The following is a 22,710-nucleotide window of genomic DNA, read 5'->3' as shown; positions in this document are numbered from 1 at the left end:
GTGGTGAGCAGTGAGCCACGACAGAGGAAGAATGCATTGTGAATACAGTATTGGCATTATGGGTCGACTGGTGGTCGAGGCAGTGAGTGACATGTTAATCACCACATCAGAATGACGGAATGAGAGCGTTAGGTGCAGAGCAGTGGGTGGCAGGGCATGCCAAGGAAAGGATATGCAGTGGAGCCTGATGTAGCTGTGCTGGTGGAGTACAGGTCAAAGGGGAAGGAGGGGAAAAATGGGTGGGGTGGGTGGAAAGGGACGGGTGGATGGGCTGAAGTGGCAGTGGCCTGGCGAGCAGGGTCAGTTGACAGCACGCAGTGAGGCAGGGCGTTGTGTGAAGGGCAGTGGTAACAGATTTCTCCAAGAAGTTTGTTGTTACACGTGGAGAGGCATAGGCGTAACAGGCAGGGATGGTGGTGAATGGCAGTATGGGGAGGGGCAATACACCCTGTGAAGATGGCCGCTGTAAGTTTGCCTGTGCCAGCGTGACGGCAAACTGCTTCAAAACTTTCTACAGGGGATTCATGGAGTTACACGCTTTGGCCTGAGCGGATTACAACTGACATTCTGAAACTTATGTTCTCTGACAAGGAAAGCACGTTTTTACCCCTGTTTGTTAGTCTGTCTGTCTGTTAGCAGGATTACTAAAAAAACTAAGAGAAAGATTTGGACCAAATTTGGTGGGTAGACAGCCCATGTCCCAGGGAACAATTGATTAACTTTTGGGACCGATCCGGGTCGTATTACAGATTCTGATTCTGGCGAACATTTTTTGCGAAACCCTAATCGGTGATGAGAAAACCTAACCCATTATGAAGAGTGGTTTGGAAATTACGTTGCCCTTGTCGGAGAGAGGCGCTCCACTGAGTGCCCCTCTAGATGGTAAGAGTTCCTGAGAGCCTGGCAGACCTATAAGAGTTGACACTTTTAATCACCTGCAAAAATAACACCTACCGTACCAAGAAATTATATATATTCTGTTCTTGATGACAAACGATTTTATTTAGGCAGAGATTTGCGTGAAGAGTATGACTATATTCGTCAGCTTCGCTTCAGATTTTACATTTTGTGTGTGTGTGTGTGTGTGTGTGTGTGTGTGTGTGTGTGTGTGTGTGTGAGAGAGAGAGAGAGAGAGAGAGAGAGAGAGAGAGAGAGAGAGAGAGAGAGAGAGAGAGAGAGAGTCTTAATCACAGGTAACGTCACATGATTTTATTCAATTTAGGAGAAACCTGGAGCTGAAGGTGTTACAGGCAAAAACAAATAGCAAATAAAAAGAAATAAAACAAATAAATAACGGGGTAGGATACAGAAATTTATTGGAGCTATCTATCTGTCTGTCTAATGCCAAAGGTCTCAGTTCCGTAAGAGATGGCTACAAACAAATCGCCTCCACATCGCCCTGTCCTCTGTCATTTACCTGCAGTCCCTACAACTCACAACGCCCTCATTTTCTCTCTCAATCCCTCCAAGAGCTCCTCGGCAACATGATAAAGGCAGCAGTACGTAGGCGTTGCATCAAGCCAAAGGGACTGTATTGCAGTGCAGACGTACCCACCCCGGATCGTAGGGCGACTAAACCCGGTGTCCTATGCTCGGAGTGACATGCTGGAAGTCACCGTTCCGCTCAGTGCGCATGCGCCGAGTGGCCGCTTAGCTTCTGTTTTGAAAGTATCCGCATGTTATCTCAAATTTTGTGCCATTTATCAACAACATTGTATGAAATACATGTGTCAGGAAGATAGCTGGATGTCTTATAGACCTGTAGGTAACTATAGGTCGATATATGGATATATATAAATAAAGATATATATGTATGTTACAGGCAGATTGTGAAATTAGTCATTTCGTGATTTAAGATTAGTTTAATTTAGGTTTATTTAGGTTAGGTTGATCTAGGATAAGGGTAGGTTAGGTTTGGTTAGGTTAGGTTAACTTAAGCTTAACAGAGAATCTATCTATCTATTGCTAGACGCCTCAATCCCGTTTGGGGTGGCCACAAACAAATCGCCTCCAAGTCGCCCTGTCCCCCGCCATTTTACTGCCCGGCTCCCAACTCACCCCCCCCTCTCTCATATACCTCTCCACCCCATCCCTCCATCTCATCCTCGGCCTCCCCCTCCCTCTTCCCCCCTCCATCTCACTCACATACACTCTCTTCGTCAGTCTTTCACCCTCCATCCTCTCCACATGGCCAAACCACCTCAGTGTGTTCCTCATAACGCTTCCTATCACATCCACATCCACACCACAACGCTCCTTTATATCCTCATTCGTCAGCCTGTCTCTCCATGTGACTCCACAGGCTCCTCTTAAATAACTCATTTCCACTGCTCTCACTCTTGACTTGTGTCCTTCCAACAAGGTCCAAGCTTCACTTCCATACGTTAGAGATGGTATCACAATACTGTCATGTAGTAACTTTTTCACTTCCATGCTCACTTCCCTGTTTCTTATCACTGCTTTCAAGGAACCAGCAACCTTTCTTCCCTGCTGTACCCTTTCAAGCACTTCACCCTCCAAACCTCCATCCTTACTCATCACACTACCCAAGTACTTAAACGTACTCACATTTTCCAATTCCTCACCATCCAACCTCACTGTACATTCACTGACTTCACCTCTCTCAAAGACCATCACTTTACTCTTCCCTACATTCACCTTTAGATTCCGTTTCTTACACACTCTCCCAAACTCATCCATCAACCTTGCAGCTCCCCTTCGTCTTCACGCAACAACACAGTATCATCTGCAAACAACAGTACAGGGAGTTTCCAAACACTATCCTCTCTCACCAGGGCCACTCCAACATCCACTACCCTACCTTGTACCTCTTTTATTACCCCATCCATGTACAGATTGAACAACCATGGAGACATGACACATCCCTGTTTCAACCCAACTTTCAAAGAGAAAAATTCACTTAGTTCACCATCCACACGCATTGCAGCCTTCGCAACATCGTACAGACTCTTCACAACATTCAACAACTTCCCATCTACTCCATATATTCTTAACACTTTCCACAATCCTTGTCCATCCACCCTGTCATATGCTTTCTCCAAATCCATGAAAGCCGCATACAACTTCTTTCTCTTCTCTAGAAACTTTTCCACTAAAGATCTAAGAATGAATATCTGATCTACACAACCTCTTCCCTTCCTAAAGCCTCCCTGTTCTTCTCCAACTAATTTTTCTGTTCTTTCCCTAACTCTGTCAATAAGTATCCTACCATACACTTTTCCTATTATACTAAGAAGACAAATGCCCCTATGATTACCACACACTTCTTTTTCCCTTTTTCCTTGGTACAAGGGAATAATTATACCTGACTTCCAATCCTCCGGGACTCTACCTTCCTCCCAGACCAATCTGCACATCTTCCACATCCATTCTACTACTATCTCTCCCCCATGCTTCAGCATTTCACCACACACTCCATCAATTCCTGGGGCTTTCCCCGATTTAACTTTCTTCATTGCTTCCACAACTTCTATCCTACTGATTTCTTCCTGTCTTCTCACCTCCCTCCTTCTCCCAGCCATTCCCCAGCCACTTATACTCGCATTACTTCCATCCTCTATGATCAACAATTCCTTAAAGTGTTCTCTCCATCTGCTCACTTTTTCTCCCTTCTCCACTAGTAATCTACCATTTTTATCTTTCACTCCCCTGCTAACTTCACTTCCACCCTGTCTTGCTCTTTTCACCTCTTTCCAGAACATTTTCTCCACTTTACACTCAAATTCCTTCCAAATTCCTCATCCACTCTCTTCTTACTCTCTCTTACTAATCTTTTCACCTCTCTTTTTCTTTCTACATATAACTCTCTCTTCCGCCTCTCAACTTCTTCCACGCCCCTATTTCTCATCCATTCATTGTATGCTTTCTTCTTTTGTGCCACAGCCTGTCTCACCTCTTCAGTCCACCACGCTGTTCCTTGCACCCCCCTCCGTCTTCTCTTCCTCCCACACACCACATCACATGCTGCACATATTTCTTCTGTAAATATCCTACACACACCTTCCACGTCCCCCATCTGCTCCAATTCATATTTGCCCAATCGTTCCTCCACTTCTCTCTTATACTCTGCCTTTTTCTCATCCTCTTGTAACCTTTCCACTCTCCTTGCAACTACTTCCTCTCGTCTTTCCCTTCTTCTATTCCTCCATCTTACTTGAATCCTAATTCTGGCCACCACAAAGTAGTGGTCAGAAAGTCCACTCCCCCAACCTCTATAAGCTCTTGCATCCATTACACATCTTCGCATCCTTTCATCCACACACACATAATCAATCATTGCCTTCCTTTCATTCAGTTCACCACCCATCCTTCTCATCACTCGCCATGTATACCTGTGGATCATTTTATGCCTGAAGAGGGTATTGGCTATCACCAACCCCCTCCCAGCACAAATGTCCATTAACGCACTCCCATTTTCATCTATCTCCGCAGGCACATGCCACTCACCAACTATTCCATACACCTTCACATTCCCAACTTTACCATTCATATCATTAACAGAGAAGGGAACGGTAATATCCAGCATAAAGTCACTCCGTGCATATGACACCGGTCTGCTTTGTTAGTACGAGTGGCCCAGACTGAGGTGGTTACTGGAGGCAGCTGAGAAGGTAGCCTACACACTGTAATAGGAGTAAGTGTCCTGAAGTTTTTCTTTTTTTAATGCAAGGAAGAAGGAACCAAATGCCAGGAGCCCGCAAACTGTTCCTTCCAAGGGAAAAAAAAAAAAAAAAAAGAACAAGAGCCAAACCCAAGATCCGTTCATTTCGAGATGCCTGGACACACTGCGTCTGAAAGACTGGAGATCATAGGAAGTAAGAGGTGTAGTAATTCCAGCCTGGCATGACTTGGCTGTCCTTCACTGCCTATATACTCCAGTCTTTTAAATGTAATGTAGGCTATTCACGCATCTCGAAACGAACGAATCTTATATATGATTTTCTTTCTTACTCAGTTTCATTTACTTTAATGTTTGAATATTTGAAGATGCCTGGATACTCTTGCTCACAGTCATGGTGATCCACCGCTGCACCCCAGTTCCGTGTCCCTTCTCTTGAGGTCCAGCTGGTCCGGGATATATCTTGACGCTGCCCTGCAAAGCTGTGTTTGTCCTGATACTGCTGGTTCATTAGGGATCACACGGAGGAAGGTATGAAGTGCAGCTTTGAATTTTTCTTCTGATCACCCAGTAAGGTTTCTCAGCTTCTGGGGGCAGTTGCAGATCTTTGTTCCAGTTACATTGAAGCTGTTAGCCAGAATGGTGTTAATTCTGTGTGGTACCTCAGTGACTAGTGTTCTCACACAATACACCGGCAAGGTCGTTGACATGGGGCACTTTTCCCGCAGTCTCAGATGGATTCAGTATCAACACCTGTAGGCTCTCGCATACGTATCTGTCCCTTCTTCGTTGCTGAGAGTACATTTTCGGTGTTCTGATCCTCTGCCAGTAGTCAGCATCTTCCATCCCTCTAATCTGGCACATAAAGGAGTGCTGGACAGTTTCCAAGGCCTGGATGTCCGCAGCCTTATGACACGACCAAGATGCATGGACTGGACTAATTAAGGCTCTTCACAGGGTGCCAAGGCAATGTTCTTTCCTGGTGTGGAAGGTGCAAAGTATGCAACCAGCTACTTTTTTTCCTACACTGTGCTGAGTCCCCCCCTCCCCCAACTCAAATGGATGCTCAGACATTTGATATATGCGTTGTCTTAAGGACCCGTCCACTCCCTGCACGGAGTTATGTTGATTCTTTGATGTGCTCCATTTTTAATACAACAAATATTAAAGTTTTGCACGCTGTATGCCCTGGGATTTTTCTTTTTAACATGAAAAGATGGGAGGAAGTCCAGGCATCTCTTTGCAATACACACTCCAAAGAACTGGGTCTGGACCAGTGGTGAGCCAACGGCATTTACTTGATATGTTTAAATAAGTCAAGTACCGGTAGATTACATACAGTACAGTACATCTCCTTGACCTGTACTTCATGTGCTCATGTGTATGTCTTGCACTGCCATCACCACTCCTACCAAACTGTGCCCTGCCACCTACTACTGGACTTTTCATGGTGCACAGCCATGGAGAAAAATACATCAGTTAATCCACACACTATTCCCAGTATGTAGGCTACTCTGTCTATTGTGAACAGGACAAAAAGAGTTAGTCCAAATCATTCTAATTTTCTTTGATTCTTCATTGTAGAAAATGAAAATAAATAGGTTAACTATAGTAAATTAAGAAATTTTATTACATTATTATTATTATTATTATTATTATTGGGTCGGTGGGGGCATCCATCATCCACTCAATCGATGTAGCTCTATACTCTTTGGTAGTACTACTCTACTCCACGGTAAACCCTACACTGACTGACAAGCCAAATCATTTCCTGTAGTAAACCAGGAAATCATTTAAAATGCTGTAACCTTTTAACCAACCAACACATGTTCCCAACATGTCAACAAGTGGGTTGGCGGGGGGTTAGTGCCCCTCCCCGGAAAGTAACTTAAAATACAAAATGCCTTGAACCAAGGACTGACAAACAGGTGACGACCAAGGACTGGGCAAAGGACATGGTGCGGATAGCAACGGAATTTAACGGGTGTAAATGATGAGGTAAGGAGAGAGAGAGAGAGAGAGGAGATTGTCCAGGTGTTTGAGGGCGCACAAGTGGATACATGTGGACTGACTGAGACCAAATGGTGATGTGAGAGAGTGAGGGAGTGGAAATAAGGATTGGGTTTATGTGGGGACGAAGGTGAGAATGAGAGGGCAAAAGAGGGTGTATGTATTGTTGTGTGTAAAAGATGAAAGATTATACAAAAGTATGGATCAATTAGTTCAAGGTTTGTGTGGGTAAGACTGAAAGTAGGAAAACAAGCGTGGGCGATTGTGTGTGCACGAATATATACGCCAACGGAGGATAGTGTGAGCAGAGTGAAAGAAGGAAGTCGGAGAGGAGAGAGCGTTTTTGATTGGATATATGAATGGAAACCTAGGGAATGTGAAGGTGGATGGAGTAGTTGGTGAGTGGGGTGTGCCTGCAGAAACGGATGAGAATGGCAGTGCTTTAGTGGACACAAGTGCTCGTGGGCCCTTCGGGCCCCTCGCACTTGCTCCTGTGGGGGGCTCCCGCGTTTATGTGCTGTTCTAGTGTAACACTGTCACTTGGATTTGTTGCAGTTAACAAACTGATCGTGTTATTTGCAGCTTCGGGAATGGAACCCAAGTTGTCCGAACGCAAGTCCGAAATACTTTAGTACCTCTGGACAAAAAATTCTACGGAGATCCGATGCCGGGCGCCAGGAGCGGCGTTTTATTGGTCGAGATGTGATCGCTCATTAAATATAGTAAAAGTTTTTTCACATCAGCGATTTTTTTGCGATTTCTATGCCAATTTAGGTGCGATTTGAATGTGTAGTTTCGGCTGCCCAAAACACACACACACACACACACACACACACGGCTAGTGCTACAGTATATTAGATTTGTGCCGGGAGGGGGCTGGTGATAGCCAATACCCTTTTCAGGCACAAAATGATCCATAGGTATTCGTGGCGAGTGATCAGAAGGGTGGGTGGTGAACTGAATGGAAGACAGTGATTGATTATGGGTGTGTGGATGACAGAATGAGGTGTGTAATGGATGCAAGAGTATATAGAGGTTGGGGGCGTGGACTTACTGACAACCACTTGGTGGTGGTGAAAGTCAAGGTTCAAATGTGTAGGATAAATACAAGGAGGGAAGGACAGGAGGAAGTAGTCCATACAAGGAGGTTAGAAAGGTTGCAAGAGGACAAAAAATAAATAAATAAATAAATAAAATAAAATAAAGCACAATATATGAGAGAAGTGGAGGAACGATTGGGTTAATATGAACTGGAGCAGATGGGAGACGTGGAAGGTGTGTGCAAGATATTCACAGAAGAAATCTGTGCAGCATGTGAGGTGGTGTGTGGGGTGAAGAGAAGACGAAAGGTGGGTGTAGGGAACAGCATGGTGGAATGAAGAGGTGAGACAGGGCCACAGGCTGTGGCGCAAAAGAAGGCATATAGTGAATGGATGAGAAACAGGGGTGTGGAGGAATCTGAGAAACGGAAGAGAGAGTTATATGTAGAGAAGAAGAGAGAGGTGAAAAGATGAGTAAGAGCGAGTAAGAAGAGAGTGGATGGGGAATTTGGAATGAATCTGAGTGCCAAGTGAATATAAGAAATATTCCTGAAAGGGGTAAAGAGAGTCAGGGTGATAAAGAATATAGCAGGGGAGTGAAAGATAAAAACAGTAGACTGATAGTAGAGAAGGGAGAAAAAGTGAGCAGATGAAGAAAACACTTGAAGGACCTGAACATCAAGAATGAAAGTAGCGCGAGTATAAGTGGCTGGGGAATATCTGGGACAGGGAGAAGGTTGACAGGGAAGAGATCACTAAAATAGAAGTAGTCTAGTGGAAGCAATGAAGAAAGTCAAAATGGGGAAAGTCCCAGGAACTGATAAAGTGTGTGGTGAAATGCTGAATCATGTGTGAGAGATAGTAGTAGAATGGATGTGGAAGATGTGCCGATTGGCCTGGGAGGAAGGTACAGTAGAGTCCCGGAGGATTGGAAGTCAGGTATAATTATTCCCTTGTACGAAGGAACAGGGGAAAATGAAGTGTGTGGTAATCACAGGTGCATTTGTCTTCTTAGTGTAATAGGGAAAGTGAATGGTAGGATACTTATTGACAGTTAGGGAAATAACAGAGGAATTAGTTGGAGAAAAGCAGGGAGGTTTTAGGAAGGGAGGAAGGTGTGTAGATCAGATATTCATCCTCAGGTGCTTAGTAGAAAAGTTTCTAGAGAAGAGAAAGATGTATGCGGCCTTCATGGATTTGGAAAATGCATGTGACAGGGTGGATTAACAAGGAATGTGGAACATATTCCGAATATATGGAATAAATGGGGAGCCGTTGAATGTCGTGAATCTTCTCTTCATCCACATGACATTTTGCTGAGCCTCAAGATCCTTCACAGCCCACCAGACAGGAACATTACATAATCCTCGTATGGAAGCAGCTGGTAGCACTTCCAAAACAACGCCATTAAATCCATTGCAAGTCAAATAGTCCAAAGCATGGCCACTTCTCACTCACATACGGACGTGTCTTACCTCAAATTTAGGAAACTGTTTTGCTACAGAAACAGTTCACCTGGCTTATTGCGAGAGGGAGAGCTCACAATCTAAGACGAAAAACTACACTCTGGCATCACAATTTTGCTCCAGTGGACCAGTTCACCACATACCATTTCATGCACAGCAGCTGATGCACCACTGTCCTCCTCCGTGCGCCTGTTGATGGGTCGTTGGTGTCGACTGTCGTTTCGCCGTACCGCAGGTACTGCCGTGAAGGCCTTGCTGCAATCCATGTTCGTTGGTCGATCGATTCCCGTGCTTGTTGTTGTTTCTGCCCTTCCCCGTCACTCTCCGAGGTCGAGAGGCTATCACAGCCTCCAGTCTGTCCCATGATGCTGTAGGTGTGATCAAAGGCCAAAGCCCTCGGCGTTAAATGCTTGATCTCATTTGTAACAATAATTTCTGAACAACATAACAATGCCGAGGGCCATAATGCTGCTTCTTTATTATATTTACATAGTAAATAAATACTTCTTACAGCAATATACTGTATATTTCAATCACTTTGTAATATTAGCGCTCTGTACCTTTTACAACATTAAATATTTCAATTCAGTTAAATCTGACTTTAACTGGATTAAAATAATAGAGTTGTTCCGATCATATGACTGTATTACGCTATTATTATTTATGTCACGTATGATATTTCTTTGTAAATGTCGTTAATTATGAATGAAATATGAAGTAGAAGCCAGAGCCAGGGAGAGGGTTGGGAGGAGTTGGCGACCAGCTGGTAGTGTTGTGGGTGGCCGCCAGGGTGGTCTGTATTTACCGGAGGTAGGTGTCGGGATGGTTATACATTTATTAGCTATATTTTGCATTCCCAAGCCTATAATAGGTGTCAGTTGGAATGACAGGATATTTAGTGGCTGAATATAATTACTGCCATGGGTGATTTTGATGGTTGTATTGACGCTACGATATGAGGTTATGGTGACCCGGCTGGTGTTTATATTTACGAGCAGCAGTGTGTTTTGGAATACAAGGAAGGTATATTGGGCATAATTATAGGTACAGGCTGAGGGCATGTAGCAATATACCTGGTTGGTAGGTCAGTATATGGGAAAGACTCGAGATGCCAAAATGAAGTTTGCAGTTGTCCTCTGAGGATGATGCCAATTTATAGTGAAGTTTATCGTATTTGCTGTGTTTAAGATTACTGCAGATCATCTGTGGGTGTACTACTTTTTTTAATATATTTTAAGATAATGGTATAACATTAGAAGTAACCAACGTTACCAATTTTCATTATATTACGTCCTTGAACTATTCTAACTAAGACTTACCCGGTACCTTTTAAGCCTAGTTTGAGTTGGGGGAGCAAATTTTGTAGGAGATAGTCATGTAGTGGCTTAGGTTAGGCTATCACTCAGTAGCGGATGAATGTCGCACCATATTGGCGCAGGCGTTTGCACCCTGTTTATGTCAGGCCCTAGTTTAGGTTAGTTTGGGTTAGTTTAATGCAGAATAGTGTGTTTTTTAATGAATTTTGATCTTGATTTTGGGGGATAAACCCTCTTTGGGAAATTTGCTCAAAATTCCAAAAGGGGGATTATCCCCCCAAAAATGAAGGTCAAAACTAATTAAAACAGTATTTTGCATTGGAAAACATAAAAATAATAATACAAGAAAATGGTTACTTCTAAAAATGTACTGGATTATTTTTTTTTTAAGTATTTTGTTTGGTATAGGTACGGTGGTATTTTGAGATGCATGCTAAGGTCTGGGTTAAAAGAATGGGCTCTTTAATTAGGCTAGTTTCATTTTTTATATTCTCGCAGTCTGAACAATAAGGTACTGCTCAGAGGCTGTCCAGGTTATATGTAAATAATACCAGTTTATATATGGTTAAGAAGTCACTGCATGATAGTATTGTGATCCCTACCCTGACGTATGGAAGCGAGGCATGGACCTTGCAAGAGGGGAACAAGTCAAGAGTGAGAGCAGTGGAAATGAGTTACTTGAAAGGAGCATGTGGAGTGACATGGAGGGACAGGTTGACGAATGAAGAAGTGAAGGAACGTTGTGGGGTGGATGTGGATGTGGTTGAGAAGATTAGGAGAAATACACTGAGGTGGTTTGGACATGTGGAGAGAATGGAGAATGAAAGACTGACTAAGAGGGTGTATGTAGGTGAGGTGGAGGGAGGGAGAGGGAGAGGTAGACCAAGGATGAGGTGGAGGGATGGAGTTGAGAGGTATATGAGGGAGGGGGGGTGAGTTGGGGGGAGGGTAGTCAAATGGTGGGTGACAGAGCGACTTGGAGGCGTTTTGTCTGCGGCCACCCTTTGTGGGATTAGGGCGTCGGGCTATAGATAGATAGATAGATTATATATGGTACAGTATATTAGCTGCCTGTAAGAATGTCAGGGTATTTGTAAAAGTGGTTCCAGTTCTTCCATTATTGTTTGATTATTATGTTGAGAGTCGGCCTTTTCATATACTGTACCATACTGAAAATAGGCATGGATTTTTTTTTTTTTTTTTAAATGGAATTCATTATTGCTATTTCATGTCAATATGTGGGACAAACTACAAGGGAACTCCCATTAACAAATTATGAAAAGCTTTATGGCAGGGATCCTCTTTCATTATTGGGTAAACCTATGCTTTATTTTATGCAGTAGAAGCACGCAACCAATCATGTCTTCTTCCTGGTAGTTTGTTATGGTATATTTATGTGATTATTTCTGGGGTGGTAAATAAATGTTTCTTGTTAAATCTGTTTCCCTCTTGTTTTTAGCTGCTCTGCTGTGACAACTCTTGCTTGATTCGTCGGTATTTATTTCCATTATTGCAGTTTCTTTAACGGGCAATCTTACCATAGCCAGTTGATTTGTGCTGTCATATAGCATATGCCTGTATGCGTTTTTTTGTGTGCAAATGAATATTACCAAATCTTGCTCAACATACTGAAAGGCGGATTTTGTGTCCCAACTGGTTGCTGGGTTGGGTTAGGGTAAATTATTAGTTACAGTTAGGCTATGTTAGGTTTAGTTAAACACTTAGATTAGGCCAATCCCTTCCACCATCGCTAATACAGTAAGACCTCACTATAACGGACTAATTGGGGCCCAAACCGTTCCGAAAAATGCAAAATTCCGATTAGAGCGACATCTGGACTTCCCCCTGCTAGCCTGGACTTTATCCGATATATCAGACATTGGTCCGGATTGCATGAACGGGTTTTTAAACTGTTTTGACTACCATTGTGGTACTGTACTGTGTTATACCTTCACTACATTAATCAAATGGTATAATATAATAATACTGTACACTGATAAACATGTCTTTTATTTGCCTTATTGTGGTGAACATAGCTGAAGTGGTCAAGCAGTCTGGACTGCTTCTGGCTTTATTGGACTTTTTCCATTATATTGTACCGGTATAGGAATTTAGTCCAGTAGCTCATCGAGTCCGATAAAAGCGAATTCTGGTCTATTGAAGTCCATTATATAGAGGTTTTACTGTATTTCCGATCAGATTGTCATAGTCATATTGTGGTTATTAATGATTTGCATTACAAATGAGGCCTCAGAACACTCAAATGAACTAAAAAACTATCAGATGGGAAAAAAAAGAAAAAAAAAAGAAGGAAACGTCAATAAAGGAAATACTGTATTTACTGCTTCGAAAATGTAATGGCAGAAGGGACCGCCCTACCCTAAGTGTTTAACTAAACCTAACCTAACCTAGCATAACTGTACCTAATAATTAAATCTAACCTAACCACCACTTGGGAAATTGGGGAACGAAATCCATCTTTGAGTACGTTGAGCAAGTTTCTTCCATCATGCCGGAAACAACAACTGTAGTTATGGCTTAACCCCTTAAACGCGGCTGTAAACAGTCGACCCCCCCCCCCGAGTGGCGGGGTTGTATCGCGGTCTGAGTACCTGTAGGAAAATATTAGCCAAAAATCAGAGATTAACCCTAGAACATTATACTTGGTATGTCAGATAGTACTTACATTCAGCTTTCTCCAGAGACAGGTGTTGAGCCTTCGTGGACTACCCAAGGACTTGTGGAGACTTGCAAAGTTGGGTAACCAAATCTTCACTTTCACACCTCCAGCAACCCGGTTTCCCCTCTACCACAGCCTCATTCTGTCACAGTAAACTTTATACTACAACATAAAGGTAGTTTGGAATCCGTATTTGTACAATAAGCACTGAAAATAAGGCTAAAATCAACGAAGCGTACGGCTGACATGCAGCGCGGCGGCGGTCTTCTCGTCACTCAACAAACATTTCCATTTTCACAGCTAAAAACATGTACACTACATTATTTTCAATCATATTACTTCCCAAAAGATCACCGGGTGCGCTTTTTATTCTGCCTTAAGCCCGTCACTTTATTCTCGTTCCTGTCGGCTGCTTGCACTGACTCGGAAGAGCTAGAACTCGCCATAATGTCACTTTGAAAGCCTGCGGTAAACTGACGCTAAATAGGGGCAAACCGTGAGAAAAAAAGCTAGTGTTACAACTGGGGAAACAAGCGTTTCCTATTAGCATAAACTGCTTGTGAGAGGAGAGCGCAGATTTACAGTTCTGAGCAGTCAGAGCGCTGCCATGTATCACAGCCAGGCTGGCCAGGCCGTGGTGGGGGGGGGAGGGGGGAAAAAACGCGATACTTGGCAACAACGGAGGTCAGTAGTACAAAGGTAAAGTATGCTAATTGTAGCTAAAGGGTGGTGGTACTGATAGACAATACCAGCTGGAGCCTGCTTGCCCGTGGTTATTCAAAATGTACTAGAATCACAAACACGACGCTCTGCCGTTATGTCCTTTTCGCTGAGCGTCGCAAACGCGACGATCCGCGTTTAAGGGTTAAAGAATGCAATTATTATAATGGGGGAAATTTTTTAGCAGGAGGTCATTTACCACCCAGAAAATAGCCAGAAAAATACAGAAAACACACTGGAGAATTATGAATTCGTAAGGTCTTTCTGCAGCTCAAAGTAAAGCATACATTTACTCATAATTGTGTACTGCACTGGTAATTAATTTATAACAGCCAAATTTTGCAGAAATAAAACCCACCACTAAAAAGCACCTTGTTGATGGTGGTAGTGGTGGGGGTGTCCTGCAGAGGGCAGTGGGTCGATTCACACCTGAAATTCGTTCATCCTCAAATTGTTCTGTTTATTTAGGTTACGGTGTGTTTGAGGGAGGGTGTACGGTTGTAAATTCTATGTCGTCACCTGGTGGTCAGTCCTGGTCCAAGGCTTCTTGTTCGTATTTTTAGTTGTTTTCCAGGGAGGGGCACTAACCCTCTGCCAACCCACTTGCTGTCACATAGGGAACACATGTTGGTTGGTTATAAGGTTACCACCCAGCTTTGTAAATGATTTCTTGATTTACAGGAAATTATTTGGAATGCCACTCAGCGTAGAGCTACCCTTAAAATAAGAGTACTGTTACACTAAGTGGGTGGATGATGGGTGCCCCCATCTACCATCATGTGGAGAGGATGGAGAGCGAGAGACTAATGAGGAGAGTGTATGCGAGTGAGGTGGAGGGGGGAGAGGGAGGGAGAGGCCGAGGATGAGATGGAGGGGTGGAGTGGAGAGGTATATGAGAGAGGAGGGTGTGAGCTGCAAGCAAGTCAGTGAAGTGACATTGGACAGGGAGACATGGAAGCAGTTTGTTTGTGGCCACCCCTCACGGAATTAAAGCGTCTGGCAGAAGATGGATAGAGAGTAAATTCTATGCATGGGAGCTCCTGTAGTTTCACCAGTTCAGGGTACAATAGTTGTGGAGACAAGACCACCTTTTGTTTTTTGCAGTTTACCTTTTTTTTTTTTTTGTAATACCAAAGCCTTTCTGAGCATTGTTTTGTTTTGTTTCTGACTACAACTTTAAGATTGTGCTCTGTCTTTTATTTATTATTATTTTTATCGATTTTTTTTTTATTATTGCTGTATTTTTGTTTATTTTATATTTAGTGCATCATGTTTAAAAAGCAGGTTATGTGTATATCACAGTGATACTAAAGAGAGGCAGCCACCATCTAGGAACACTATTTGGTACCAGTCTAACCCTCTCTGTGCCAATTTATCCCTCCATAATTTAACCTAACCTACAAGGTCCCTTCAGAAAGTATCCAACCTTAGGCTCTAGAAAACAAATAGCTTACCTGTTGAGCTAAGACTAATCCCCTCAAAGTAGGCCCCGTCTGACTTGAAACACGTAGCCCAGCATTCTTTCCACTGCCCGAAACATTTTTCAAAGTTGGTTTTCAGTATCTCCTGCAAGTGCTTCATTTCATTCGTCATGATCTCTTCTCTTGGATGAATGTTGCTGAAGACATGCTGGAGTGTGCAAATTGTGATCCAGACTTTCGGAAGACTGCATCACTGGAGATGAGACTTGGGTGTACGGGTATGACCAAGAGACCAAAGCACAACCGTCTCAGTGGAAATATGCACGGTCGCCTCCCACGGAAAAAGCACAACCGGTCTGCAGCAAGGTGAAATGCACTAGCATGTTGACAGTTTTTTCTTACTACAGTGTTGTTGTGCATCACAAATACACATTAATACCTCGACATTATCCATTGTCTTTGTGACGCAGTTTGGCGGAAGAAATCATACCGCGGGGCGTCGCTTTTGTGATTCTGTATTATTTTGAATTCACCCGGGCTTCCAAGTGGGGGCTTGTATCATCTATCAGTACTGCCAATGTCCAACACTAGTCAGCACTCCTAATCTCATCTGTACTCCCACCCATTGTTGACAATTTAGCCATTTCTCCCCGTTCTTGAGTCCCCTTCCTACCCCCCCTCCATTACCTTATCCTCTCGCCTGCCCGGCCGTGCTACGCTAAGTAAATCTTCCCTGGAATTTTTCACTGATTTCATCCATTGAAATAAGCCCTATGCTCTATTCTTATACCAAATAATATATACAAGAAAGAAATAAGGTAAGTGAGAGTGCCATACACCTGGAATTGGCTAATTATCACCTGACAACACCTCACGTGCACTCGTTCGCTAATTTTCGCTGTTTATTTCCCCTTGAAATATGCCGTATAATCTATTTTCGTAATAAATATACATATAAGGAGGGAAGGGAGAAGCCTAAGTGATATTTACATTCACCTGGAACTACCTAATTTATAATGTATTGTCTACATTTCCTGCCAATCATTTCACTGCTATATATTAGCTGTGTCAAGAGGCTAACATTGGCAGTAATGCATTTCCCTAGGTAGGCCACCACCCCAGCCCACCCTTATCAGTTCAGTCTCATCTTCCAATGTGGAGGTACGTCTGTTCGCTCTTGCTAGCTTCAGGGACTTTTCACCCCCATGCCATGGCTCCGTGTGACTTTTGGTTATTCACGAAGCTCAAAACTCTGCTGAAGGGTTCCCAATTTGACCCGAGAGAAGAGATCATGACGAAGCACTGCAGGAGATACCAAAAACCGACATTGAAGAATGTGTCAGGCAGTGGAAAGAATGCTGGTCTACTTGTCTCAAGTCAGAAGGGGCCTACTTTGAGGGAGATTAGTGTCCTAGCTCAGCAGGTCAGCCATTTGTGTTTTTTTGAGCCTAAGGTCGGATACTCTCTGAACAGACCTCGTATTGTACTTTGTCCTAACATAACTCCACTTATCACTGTAAGACCTCATCAGTTCTAATTTATTCTAACCTAACATCACTTATTCCAACCATTATTTATGAAAGAAGAGTCTTGTCAGGGTGCCATAATCACAGCTCAAAACTGCTGCTGTGATGGTAATGAAAAGGACATGCTAAGGCTGGGAAAAGCAATTAAAATCAAACAAGTACTGTATCATCTTTGTAGTTTCAGATCAACCAGAATAGAGTGTTGAATCTGATGAGACAGGATGACTTTTGCATCTGTAAAATTAGCCATGATTTGATCACAGTGGAGAGCACAGGAAGTAGCCTGCTTGCCTTCACATAATTATGTCTTGTATGTAAATTGTATTTGCCCATTTATGCAGTACATGGATTGTCTCTACACTGCAGAATAATGTAAATTGTATTTGGCCATTTATACAGTACCGTATGGTACAATAGAGAGATTTCCTTTGGAGCATCTGGTACCTTTGGGGAGTAAAATTATCTGATTATTGCATTAATTTTATTATTATTGATTATTATTATTATTATTATTGTTGTTATTTTCTGTAGTATCATCAACATCACTGTCATCTCTTGAAGTAGTCGTATATAACATTTCTGTGTTTTATGTAGATGGCGTTGTCTGTGGTGCGGGCTGGAGTGGCATCCCTGCGGGGTGCTACTGTACGCACTTTCCTTGCCCCCAACGTGGTATTGAGGCCGCTGGTGAGTAAAGTTGACATACCTTCTCACTTATTCACACTGTCATGAGGCCACAGTGGTGCTTTGTGTTCATTGTGTACCACCTACAGTACTTTCCATGGCTGTTGTTTATTTTTTTTTTTTATGTACAGTACAATATGTATAAATACAGTCAGGTCTTATCATACATTCATTCCCTATGTGATAAATTGCTAGAACAGTGAACTAAAAGCTTTGGCCTGGGAGAAGGTTTTTTTTTCAAGAATACCGGTACTCCCCCAGTATCCCTGCTTGTTGTACGAGGCGACTAAAAGGGTTGACGGGGGGTTAGTGCCCCTTCCCGGAAAACAGCTAACTAAAAAAACAAACAAGAAGCCTCGGCCAAGAACTGACCAAAAGATGATGACCAAGGGCCGGAAAATGGACATGGTACAGATTGTAACATGGAATGTAAGAGGTGCAAATCATGAGGTGAAAGAGAGAGAGATTGTCCAGGTGCTTGAGGGTGTGAAAGTGGATGTATGTGGAGTAACTGAAACTAAATAGAGAGGAGAGAGTGTGAGAGAATGGGAGTATGGATGGGGTATATGTGCAGGAGTAGGTGAGAATGAGAGGACAAAAGAAGGAGTGTGTATTGTTGTGAGTAAAAGATGGAAGAAGAACATAAGAGAGTATGGATCAGTTGGGTCAAGGATTGTGTGGGATTGAAAGTTGGAATACAAATGTAGACGATTGTGTGCATGTATGCGCCAATGCAAGATCCTGTAAGCAGAGTGAGAGGAGTTCTGGACAAATGTGGAATTGTGCATGGAAAGGTTTGGAAGGAATGAGAGAGTGTTTTTGATTGGTGATATGAATGGTAAAGTAGGGAATGTGAAGATGGATGGAATAGTTGGTGAGTGGCGTGTACCTGCTGAGATAGATGAGAATGGCAGTGTGTTAGTAGACACTTGTGCCGTGAGGGAGTTGGTGATAGCTAATACCCTCTTCAGGCACAAATTGATCCACAGGTATACATGGCGAGTGATGAGAAGAGTTCGTGGTGAACTGAATGAAAGGAAGGCAATGGTTGATTATGTGTGTGTGGATGAAAGGATGCGAAGATGTGTAATGGATGCAAGAGTTTATAGAGGTTGCGGGAGTGGACTTTCTGACCACTACTTGGTGGTGGCCAGTATCAAGATCCAAGCAAGATGGAGAAATAGAAGAAGGGAAGGACAGGAAGAAGGAGTAGTTGCAAGGAGAGTGGAAAGGTTACAAGAGGATGAGAAAATGGCAGAATATAAGAGAGAAGTAGCGGAACGATTGGGTAAATATGAATTGGAGCAGATGGGGGACATGGGAGGTGTGTGCAGGATATTCACAGAAGAAATGTGTGCAGCATGTGATGTGGTGTGTGGGGTGAAGAGAAGACGGAGGGGAGTGCAAGGAACAGCGTGGTGGAATGAAGAGGTGAGACAGGCTGTGGCACAAAAGAAGAAAGCATACAATGAATGGATGACAAATAGGGGCGTGGAAGAAGTTGAGAGGCGGAAGAGAGAGTTATATGTAGAAAGAAAGAGAGAGGTGAAAAGATTAGTAAGAGAGAGTAAGAAGAGAGTGGATGAGGAATTTGGAAGGAATTTGAGTGTAAAGTGGAGGGACTGTAAGAAACTGTTCTGGAAAGAGGTGAAGAGAGTAAGACAGGGTGGAAGTGAAGTTAGCAGGGGAGTGAGAGATAAAAATAGTAGATTACTAGTGGAGAAGGGACAAAAAGTTAGCAGATGGATGAACACTTTAAGGAATTGTTGATCATAGAGGATGAAAGGAATGCGAGTATAAGTGGCTGGGGAATGGCTGGGAGAAGGAGGGAGGTGAGAAGACAGGAAAAAGTCAGTAGGATAGATGTTGTGGAAGCAATGAAGAAAGTCAAATTGGGGAAAGCCCCAGGAACTGATGGAGTGTGTGGTGAAATGCTGAAGCATGGGGGAGAGATAGTAGTAGAATGGATGTGGAAGATGTGCAGATTGGCCTGGGAGGAAGGTAGCGTCCTGGAGGATTGGAAGTCAGGAATAATTATTCCCTTGTACAAAGGAAAAGGGGAAAAAGAAGTGTGTGGTAATCATAGGGGCATTTGTCTTCTTAGTGTAATAGGAAAAGTGTATGGTAGGATACTTATTGACAGAGTTAGGGAAAGAACAGAGGAATAAGTTGGAGAAGAGCAGAGAGGCTTTAGGAAGGGGAGAGGTTGTGTAGATCAGATATTTATTCTTAGATCTTTAGAGGAAAAGTTTCTAGAGAAGGGAAAGAAGATGTATGTGACTTTCATGGATTTGTAGAAAGTATATGACAGGGTGGATAGACAAGGATTGTGGAAAGTATTAAGAATATATGAAGTAGATGGGAAGTTGTTGAATGCTGTGAAGAGTATGTATGATGGTGCTAAGGCTGCAGTGCGTGTGGATGGTGAACTGAGTGAATTTTTCTCTTTGAAGGTTGGATTGAAACAGGGATGTGTCATGTCTCCATGGTTGTTCAATCTGTACATGGATGGGGTAATAAAAGAGGTACAAGGTAGGGCAACGGATGTTGGAGTGGCCCTGGTGAGAGAGAGTAGTTTTTGGAAACTCCCTGTACTGTTGTTTGCAGATAATACTGCATTGTTGAGTGAAGATGAAGGGGACCTTCAAGGCTTTGTGGATGAATTTGGGAGAGTGTGTAAGAAACGGAATCTGAAGGTGAATGTAGGGAAGAGTAAAGTGATGGTCTTTGAGAGAGGTGAAGTCAGTGAATGTACAGTGAGGTTGGATGAGGAGGAAATGGAAAATGTGAGTATGTTTAAGGACTTGGGTAGTGTGATGAGTAACAATGGAGGTTTGGAGGGTGAAGTGCTTGAAAGGGTACAACAAGGAAGAGAGGTTGCTGGTTCCTTGAAAGCAGTGATAAGAAACAGGGGAGTGAACATGAAAGTGAAAAAGTTACTACATGACAAAATTGTGATACCAACTCTAACGTATGGAAGTGAAGCTCGGCCCTTGTTGGAAGGACACAAGTCAAGAGTGAGAGCAGTGGAAATGAGTTATTTAAGAGGAGTCTGTGGAGTCACATGGAGAGACAGGCTGACAAATGAGGATATAAAAGAGCATTGTGGTGTGGATGTGATAGGTAGCATTAGGAGAAACACACTGAGGTGGTTTGGCCATGTGGAGAAGATGGAGGGTGAGAGGCTGATGAGGAGAGTGTATGTGAGTGAGGTGGAGGGGGGGGAGAGGGAGGGGGAGGCCAAGGATGAGATGGAGGGATGGGGTGGAGAGGTATATGAGAGAGGGGGGTGTGAGTTGGGAGCAGGGCAGTGAAATGGCAGGGGACAAGGCAACGTGGAGGCGATTTGTTTGTGGCCACCCCGTACGGGATTGAGGCGTCTGGCAATAGATAGATAGATAGATAGACAGACAATATGTACTGTATAAATACAGTCAGGTCTCATCGTACATTAATTCACTATGTGATAAAGTGCTAGAACAATGAACTAAAAGCCTTAGTCCAGTGCTGCTGTAACGATGGCAAAATGATCATGAATCGCTAAAATAATAATTCTGGTGGTCATGTTTGATAATCCTGCAAGTACATGGTGCCTCTTACACAAGCCAACAGTCGGCTTTCAAACCAAGATGGCCAGTCAGTGTTTACAATCGTTGCCATCATCTCCCCTTTGTTCCATTTGGTGTGTGAAAGGCCATTGACACACCATTGCCATCACCAAATACCAGTGCAGGTTTGTTTCGTTTAGTTTAGTTTTCAAAGGCTCCAACATGCTTGCATGCGTCGGCCTTGGTCACCTAATTGCGGCTCTCCATGCAGCACGATCTATTGCAGCCTCACTGTTCAGTCCCTTAACCCTGAGGTCACACTTAATGACCTCATCCCATGTCTTTCTTGGTCTACCCCTCATAACCCCATCCCCAATATTGACACTTCTCACCTTCCTCACCCAATTATCATCCCCCATCCTCTCCACATGTCCAAACCATCTCAATCTACCTCTCCTCATCACAACACCAATACACTCCAGTCCCATCCTACCTCTCAACTCTTCCATCGTAAACCCAGCCCCCCCCAGACCTTGCACGCAGGGACGCACTACACATCCACCTAATCATTGTCATTTCTGTACTTCTGAGCCTGCGAATATCCTCCTCTTTTACTGCCCAGGTCTCACTACCATACAGCATTACGCTCCTAACACATGCTGCATACAAAGACCCCTTAGCACGTAGGGAGAGTCCTCTCAATGTCAGGAGAGGCAAGAACTCCCAGAACTTCTTCCAACCACTTCTCATCCTAGCCACAGAGCTAGCTCCAGCCCCACCTCCAGCACACAACATGTCTCCCAAATAACAAAACTCTTCCACACACTCAAGAGATTCACCAGCAAGTTCAATCCTTTCATGCCTGACAATTTCCACTTGCTCTTCCCGACACGCCGTACACATGAAATCAGAATTATCTCGCAGTCTACCTCTAATACCACTACATCTCTTGTGCACCAATTTATCACAAACACTACACAAGATGGAATTACTTTCCACACCCTTGTGGCAAACTGCACATGGCCACTCTCCCTCGTCTTTGACAGTACTGTCACCAACCCTGGATATCATCACTTGTTTTATCTGCATTTACCCTTAAGCCCTTGTGCCCCATACCATCTCTCCACTTCCTAAATCATTACTCTGCCTCCCTTTCGTTCTCTGCAATCAACACCAAATCATCAGCATACAACATCTCCCACGGGAGTCCATTTCTGAAGTCACTTGAGAGGGCTTCAAGTACCATGATAAACAACATGGGACTCAAAACTGACCCCTGATGCACACCAACGTTCATGGAAAACTCATCACTCAAATCTCCACTTCACTCAAATCTCCACTTCACTCTTACTTGGGTGCAAGCACCCACATACATAGCCATAACCACCCTAACCAGGTGCAGGTGCATAACAAATAGTGTAGTGTGTGCTATTAAGCAAAATGATAATTTTTTTGTGTGTGAAATACTGTAGCTTGTGACATGGAAATCATGACTTGCAAGTATGCTACCCCTAGTGCAAGGTGTGGTGCTACAGATGATGCTGAGGACAAGCCTAGAAGGATAAGTTTTTTTGAGATTTTAGGTTACGTGGCCATAAACCTATTCCAGTCTCCATTGAACCCGTGTTATATTGACTGCTATACAATATATGGCTATGTA

General features: G+C 43.4%; 1 protein-coding gene across 1 annotated transcript in view; it reads left to right on the top strand.

The window, feature by feature from the left end:
- The first annotated feature begins 9,925 nt into the window (after positions 1 to 9,925).
- Positions 9,926 to 22,710, top strand: part of ND-42 (NADH dehydrogenase (ubiquinone) subunit ND-42) — a 58,772-nt gene continuing 45,987 nt past the window's right edge. The window contains exons 1-2 of the mRNA XM_080268410.1: positions 9,926 to 9,965; positions 17,413 to 17,505. Of these exons, the coding sequence (XP_080124536.1) occupies positions 17,413 to 17,505 (93 nt within the window). The 5' untranslated portion in view covers positions 9,926 to 9,965. The remainder of the gene's footprint in view (positions 9,966 to 17,412; positions 17,506 to 22,710) is intronic.

This window comes from Coenobita brevimanus, chromosome 27 (genome assembly GCF_032717465.1).
Source record: "Coenobita brevimanus isolate Jiangsu-jjx chromosome 27, ASM3271746v2, whole genome shotgun sequence".
Lineage (NCBI taxonomy): Eukaryota > Metazoa > Arthropoda > Malacostraca > Decapoda > Coenobitidae > Coenobita > Coenobita brevimanus.
This window is presented reverse-complemented; position numbering and strand designations above follow the sequence as displayed.